Source organism: Pinus tabuliformis, chromosome 8 (assembly GCF_031772625.1).
Source record: "Pinus tabuliformis cultivar Carrire ecotype Pingquan chromosome 8, CPIR1, whole genome shotgun sequence".
Lineage (NCBI taxonomy): Eukaryota > Viridiplantae > Streptophyta > Pinopsida > Pinales > Pinaceae > Pinus > Pinus tabuliformis.
This window is the reverse complement of record NC_142294.1, coordinates 474,472,817-474,480,663: the sequence shown is the minus strand read 5'-3', so window position 1 is coordinate 474,480,663 and position 7,847 is coordinate 474,472,817. Positions and strand designations below refer to the sequence as shown.

The window sequence follows — 7,847 nt, the reverse complement described above, 5'->3', positions numbered from 1 at the left end:
TTCTTTGGTTTCCTTGGCCTGTCAGTGCCAAACCTTCTTGATCAAAATCTATAGAATCAAATGGGTAGTAATCGCGCACAAGATCACTAGTGAGCATCACATTGTTGAAGTTGTAAGTCGGAAGAAACCTGCCATCATCACTTTTGCCACAATATAAAGAGTGGAGCAAAGCTGACATCAATTCCAAAGGTACCAAATAAGTTGGATCGAATGTGTGGAGTAAATACTCGTGTTTCAAGGGTAATTGCTCTAATGGTTCTACATGTTAGAGAATAAGCCCCCTAGGCCACCAAATGTTCCAAAATGTGCTTGGCTAATACCAATCTTGATTTGGATTATAATGAGTTTGCTCGATTGAGTCTAACATCATATCACACAAACATACCAAGTTGCAAATTTAGTTGTTGGCCTGGGTTCTACCCATTTCTCCTAAGGTGGCTACTATCTTCTCTTCTTAAGTTTGGGACCCTATCTTCATGGATAATATTGAGGAGGAGTTGAGACTATAAGGATTATCCATTGAATTGGACCATATATACTGGCCCTCTAGTGGATAATTTGTCAGAAAATTCAACTAAATCTTCCTCCATAATCCTTCTTCATGGTTTCAAACCTATAACTCGAAAATCCTATATCGAAGACCCCCCTTAGGCTCATGTAAACCCTAGCCATCTAGCACATTCCCTAACAAGCCTAGCCAGCTATTCCATCTCAATCTACCATGCCCCCTTTCCAAAATAATTCTATGATTATTGTTGCATGGTGATGGTCAACACTTCATTTCTGAAACTCTAGTCTTTTGTATGATACACAATGTACAATTAAAGTAATTTCTGTCCATAGTTTTTTTATCCCTATCATTTTCCTATATCACGATCTTTTGCTACATTAGGTTAATGTTTACACCAAGCTCTTAACTAAAAGTGGCATGGTTGGTGGTTTCCACTTGAATCCATGCATAAGAGATCGTATGCACCATCAAATACACTAGATAAAAGCTCTCTTAGTGGCATTAGCTTCTTACTCTCATTAAGCAAAGTTTTTATGGGCAATACTCTCTTAGTTAAACATGAATTTGAAACTCCAAACCAGTGTGCACTTTACAAATATTAAATTCTACACTCCAACATTCTCTCTATACATCTAGTATCGACGTATCTCTTAGAAGCTCTCTTTTGAGCCCATATTAATGGAAATTGGCCACATATCAATGTTGTCTTCTATGCTCTCAGATACTTATACTAGAGTTTCACCCATGGCACAATCTCTAGGTTTTCAACTTGAACATGCCACGACACATATTTGAGTCATAGTTGTGGTTTCTTATAAGGGTTTCATCTAACACCTCTAGTAGCAAGCTTAGATTGCATAATGTTCTACCTCACCATGTACACTAGTTTATATTTTACAAGGTTCTTTCAACAACCACTCTATTTGTCAAATCTTGCTAGTGTGATTGGATTTTTAAGGTTTAATTCTGTAAGGAAACCAAGATTTGAAACTCATGGTAGTGAGGATGAGACACCAAAAAAAGTCTAACCATGTTAGGAGTGGTGTGGCCCAAACTAGATGTAATCTTTGTGTGATTTTAATGGCTTAGATGCCCTCAGGTCATATTTTTATACTATAGGCTAGTTCCACAAGTCATAGACACATTAACAGAGAAAAAAAAAACCACTCTACTAAGAAATCTTAGTTATCAAAAGAAAGCAACCATTTCAACTTCTTGATCCAAACTCCCCTCAAAGATTCTTTCCCCAAAAAATGCTCAAATGTACCAATGAGAAACTTTCCTATGAAATGGAACTTATAAATAAGTGCTTGTATAAAATACATATGTGCATACATAAAGGGTGACAACAAGAACCTTAACCCTTAAAATCTAACTACAACATTATTCTTCAACTCACTAGAAATATAATTCATTAGCTTTTCTTTAAGGGTTGAGTTATTCTTAAATACAATATAAGAAGCTTTGAAAAATATGTATGAAGATCACATATTAAATGGACTTGGATAAACTTTTCCCATCTATTTGCTAGACTTCTTTAAGAAAAATGTTTAAAATTAATCTTAAGAAACTACAAATGGTTAAATATTTTATTGCTCAAATTTTAGGTAGGGGTCATGGAAGATAGTTTAATGATGCAAATATCATTAAATAAGAAGCTATTATGCTTTGATTGTATGATTCTAGAAGGTGATGGTGATGAATCCAAGGAAACATGCGAAATTGATTTAAAATGTAATAGGTCCCATGATAATTCATCACCTATCCACTCTCATTGTAACCCCCACTATTATTATTTCTTACATATTTGATTCATAAACTTGAGAATGCAACAATTATGAGCTAAGTACCAGAGTTAGCAATATCCATAGACCCTTTTTCTTGCTTTTTTTTTTCAATTGAACTCCATCAAGAAATGTATATGATGATATGTTGGAGTGCTGAACAAAGCATGTGTGGTTAAAATAACAAGGTACATGCCCTTCATATATTGATTCAATGTTCAACTAACGATATAAAACGTACAATCATGTTGAGCAACAATGTAGTCAATAAGTGATGATGATCTAACTATGAAATTATGGGGAGATTTGGAAGACCTTATTCCTAAAGGATGTGTAGAAACTCAAATTAGCTGAGCCCATATTGGTTTTTGAAAGGCACTATTTCCAATCAAGTGGTGTGAGGCCACTACCACCTTTCTCCATTTTTGACATCTTTATGTATATTATAAGAGGATTTTTGTGTATAATTTGAGAGTTATGAAATAATAAAGGTCACCATGCTGAGGAGCCAAGCATCTTACCTTACCATTTCAACAATCTTATAATAATATATAACAAGTGTAATATGCAATGTCGTTTCTTAGTACCATCCTCTTATTAAAAAAGTAGAGAATCCTTTGGGATGAATTTGATCCTATAACTTAGTTATATTAAGTGCATAACTTAAGCACCACAACTTTGGTGGAGGGGGATTAAATTGCTAATGATCTATTGGTACATGATTACATAGTTTTATGAAAAGAAGGTCAACAACAATTAAATAATTAAATTATAAAAAATTATTATGATTAATAAAATATATTAATTGAAAAAGGTGAAAAAACATTTGTGTTAGAAAAAAACATTATTATTAGAAATAATATAACAATTAATAGATAGGTTAATAAATATTTATTGTTAAAAATAAATGTTAATGAATGGAAAGAATATATTAATTATAGAAAAATCTATATATATATATATATATTTTCCAAAAAAAATATTAATTATAAAAAAACATATATATTTGAATTTTTTTGGATAATAATTTATTAGAACATTTGGTGATGAGTTTTTTTGATATTTTTTAATTATGAAAAATTGATTTTAAACCACATAAAATTTATCATCAACTAATCAAAAATTAAAAATTAAAATTTCTAAAATTCAAAATTTAATTTTCAATTTTTAAAAAATAAATTTAATATTTAATTTTACCAAAATATTAATAAACTTTAAAAATAATTTAATTCGTAAATTAATTAAAAGACAAAAAAAAATTTGATACACATTAATGAGAATATATAATATATACTCGAGCAAGTATAAAATTTGAATTTCTATCTAATTATAAAATTATTTACATAAAAAAAACAAATCAAATCCAAATAAATAATCATCATCACATCACATCAAATTCATAGAACATTTTCAAAATACCGTCCTAAGTGTTCAAAATTGAACACGTCAGAGCCCGTCTAGAGGCCTCTGACACGTCAGAAAAGCGTTAACATAAAATTACCCGTGAAAAAAAAATTAAATTTTGATTTTTACTTGAGAACGCTACTACGAGAGTTGTTGAAGCAATAGATAAAATGTAATATTGCGGACGTTGTTGCATTGCCAAGTTACTACGAAGGCTTCTGAAACAATAAATAAAATGTAACAGAGTTTTGAAATTGTTGCATCGCCAATCTAACAATCCAGCAGTCGTAATGCCGTGGGCTGCAGAACTGTTATTTTTTTGCGTAGTCTAACGAGGTGGAAGAGTTGTCTGGAAAGTTATGGAAATTTTAGTTATATTTAAAGAAAATCAGGTGAGGATTTAGACATCTTTTTTATTGCATTTAAAACCAGAAGCACTGAAAAATGGTCTCTTCTATCATTGTTTTTTGTCCCATCCAAAATAGACCCACACTGAATCCACAGATTCAATTATCTACATAGTCACTTATGTGATAACAAAACCTTTTAAGATTACATATCTCAAACTACTAAGTAAGCATTCAGAAATTGCATAAACTTTTGGCTAAATTCTGACTAAATAGCCCCACATTGTTTTTAATCATTTTTAAGCAGCTTTTCCCAGATTATCTAGGCATGGAATCCTTGATATTTCTGTTCAATTATTGTCCAACCAGAGTCAAATGGTATGCCTTTGCTTTTAGTTGAGGAATGCAAAATAAAATTTTGCAAGAAAGATAGTTGTTTATGTGTGTTTAATGTTAGTGAAGTTGAGAGTGGTAACACAAACAAATATGTCAATATTGAGGATCTATAAAGGGATTTGATGAAAAATTATATTTTGTTTGTTTTGGGGCGGAGGTAAAAATTATAATGAGTAGCCAAATTTCCTTAATTTCAATGGGTTATAATAGATTTTGATGTAAAATTCAGAATAAATAGCCTTGGTGACTTCTTGTTACTCTGCATTTGAGGGATTTTAATGATAGTAAAGTTGAGCTAGTGCACATAAAAAGAGGATCAAAATTGAAAAATTACCTATTTAAGAAAAAAACAAAAAACATTTGCTTGATATAAATTTCAATAAAACTTAAACCAAATACTTTAATTTCAAAGGCTTAAGATGGAGTATGAGGTAAAAAAATCATATCAACTCTAAAATTACCCTTATTTAAATGTGGAAAAATGTGTTTATTGTTTACCCATTGTTTTTCTATTCTTTCATAATTAATGTGTTTCTTTTTATGTAGTGCACAATTTTTTGAATAGAGAAGAAATATGACAGTGAAAAGTTGCCTAAAACTAGAAAAATGAAGAAAATGATTCTCCTATTAGACTTGTATTATCATAAATATTTTTTGTGTTTTATCTGACTACATCATGTTGATCCAGCCATGGAATTGTTAAAATAAAAAATACTTGATAATATATTTTAATGGTAAAAGTTTTTATTGGAATTGTTAAAATAAAAAGGAAAATCTCGTAATATATTTCAATGGTAAAAGTTCTTATTGTCATGACTTGTATAATGATAAGATTTATGGAAATGTTTTTGTATTTTTATTTTTCTAATTTACAGAGATGGATGTTTTTATATTTATTTTTCAAATACAATAATTTACAACAATTTTGCAAGAAAGCTTTGCAGTTAAAACACAAGAAAAAATGAAATTTATTCCATACAAGCTAAAAAAATTCATGAATATAACTAGTTTTAATTTAAAATTTTGAAAATTTAAAAAACACTTTTTTATTTTGACATTTTTTCCATGAAAACTTTATTTAATATACACTGGTCATCAGTAGTGCAATTTCTTTTTATAACTTTTCCACTTAGAAAGGGAAAGATTTGATGAATATATACCCTTCTAAGACTGGCGCTTCAAATTTCGATCACTGTTCGCGATATATATCCTACACTTTTATGGGGCCGATGGAAACATTTGTCTCTTTTTTTCCATGTCACCGCATAGGATCCCTGAATCCTCATAAAACCCTAAACCTCATCTTACCACTGACTAACCCTAACTTAAACCCTAAATCCTCACAACACTGTGCTCACTTCTGGTCTTCCAAAACATTTTGCGCCCCGAGCCATATACGACGACACTCATCCAGACGTCCAGTGCTCCTCCAGGTAATTATTTCTCTGTTTGTGCTTTAATTTCAGTAAGGGTACGCTTTAGTCTGCGATTTCACGGTTGCAAAGATAATGTCTATTCATCGAATATGGAAACTTTTGATAATGAAGAAAGGCCCCCTAGTATCTACTCGTGTATCGATCCCAATTTTGCCGTTTCGTCCTCTTGCAATTGATGCAAATCCCCACATAGAAATCGCCAAATTCTGCACAGAAACAGCAACCCCATCCCCAGCTCCACCAGATGGGACCATTGTCACAGATTTTTTCATCAACAAATGCGGTATGACAGAGAAAGATGTTTCAAATGTCCTTAAACTTCGCAAGGGATTGCTGCATAAACCAAGCCGGGATTTGGAAGAAGGTTTGGAGTTGTTAAGTGAATGTGGTTTGACCACCCCTGCTCAGATTCGAAGGGTGGTTCTTTGCAATCCTGGGATTTTCTTATATAGATCCAAAAAAGACTTAAAGTCTAGGCTCAGCTATCTAAGGTCTATCATCAACAAAGAGAACATGCGCAAGCTTGTTTATACCGATTCAAGAATTCTTAGTCTGAGTGAGGATAAGCTTAAATCTGCGTTTTCGCTCTTGCAAAGATTGGGTGTCGAGGGCGACGCATTATCGAAGTTGGTGGCAAGGCAGCCCCGTTTGGTTACGTGTACAGAGGAAAAAGTTATGGAATCATTTAAAGTGGCTGAGGCTCTGGGGCTTGAGAGGGGATCACAGAAATTTGGGCACGCTTTGCGTGCGATACTAGGAATGGGAAAAGAAAAGATAGATCGAAAACTGCAGTGTTTGAGCAGTCTAGGTTTCTCTGAAAAACAAATTTACGAGTTCTCAAATCGGACGCCGTGGATTTTGGGATTTTCAGAGGAAAAACTGAAACAGAAGGTAGATTTTCTGGTCAAATCACTGGGGCTTCCATTGGAAGATATTGTTACATGTTCCGTTTTGTTGTCATTGAACTTGGAGACGAGGATAATTCCTCGGTATAGAGTAATGGAGGCCTTGAAGTCCATGCAACTGTTAAAAACAGAGAGGATTTCCCCACATATTGTTAAATACACAGACAAACAGTTCTTGGAAAAGTATGTTAATGGGAATCCCGAATTCTCCTCCGTCCTGCGGGATATTTACTATGGAGAGAAAGCTGTGAAACCTAATCATTGACAAGGAGACTTGCAGTGAGTGTGTTTTAGTCTGAAGGATTCAGCGAGAGTTATGAGCAGTGTCAATAATATTGAGATTTCATTCACTGCCTTTATTTTTAAAGTCTTTTGTGTATGCAAGCAGAGAATGTAACAGTTTATGGATTCCTTGGCATAAAAGAAGGGTGCTTGTAACAGGGGCCAGCTAACAGTTCTGAGAAGCAGATTTAGCGATTCAACAGCATTGCTTTTAACCGAAGGTGCTTGACTCACCCTTCTTCGTTCCTCCATTGTTTTTTAATGCATAATTAAACTCGTTTTATCAGCATGAGAAAGAAAAATAACCAATATTGATTTGTAATTAACAGACATGATTATGTTGCAAACTTGTACTTTACAGAGTTCAGGGTGTCTCTGAGGACAAACTTGTATAGCAAACGCCTCATCTTTGCAAATCATAAACATAGTTATCCTGTTATTTGAATGGATGTTATTAATGGTCTTAAATGAGTAGTTTAACTTTTATATAGTGGGGGATTTTCCTTTTCAATATATGCATGCATTTTCGATGAAACACAATATTTTTTATTTAACCTGGCAAGCTGTCATTTTCTATGCATTTTCTTTTAGTATTATATGAAGTCCTTAACAATTGAATTCGAAGCCTATTCAAATGACATAATCATTTTAGGATTCTGTGTCCTTGGGGCCTTGCAAGCCTGTTACTTTGTACGTACAAATTCCCTTGAATTAACCATTGTCTTTAGATATGGATAACCTATTTTTATGTTTTAATAGAATTAGAGATGATTTTTTTTTTT

General features: G+C 32.6%; 1 protein-coding gene and 1 long non-coding RNA gene across 3 annotated transcripts; both read left to right on the top strand.

The window, feature by feature from the left end:
* The first annotated feature begins 5,763 nt into the window (after positions 1 to 5,763).
* On the top strand, positions 5,764 to 7,536 carry LOC149236118 (uncharacterized). The gene is made up of 2 exons (XR_016268379.1): positions 5,764 to 5,875; positions 7,225 to 7,536. It is a non-coding gene; the product is annotated as an uncharacterized LOC149236118 (long non-coding RNA).
* On the top strand, positions 5,875 to 7,536 carry LOC149236117 (transcription termination factor MTERF8, chloroplastic-like). 2 transcript variants are annotated; one of them, XM_089461512.1, is made up of 2 exons: positions 5,875 to 7,286; positions 7,427 to 7,536. In XM_089461512.1, the coding sequence occupies exon 1, from the start codon at positions 5,951 to 5,953 to the stop codon at positions 7,046 to 7,048; it is 1,098 nt and encodes a 365-aa protein (XP_089317638.1). In that variant the 5' UTR covers positions 5,875 to 5,950; the 3' UTR covers positions 7,049 to 7,286; positions 7,427 to 7,536. The 2 variants fall into 2 exon arrangements, with proteins under 2 accessions (XP_089317638.1, XP_089317637.1); XM_089461511.1 differs by having other exon boundaries at positions 7,395 to 7,536.
* Positions 7,537 to 7,847: the final 311 nt, after the last annotated feature.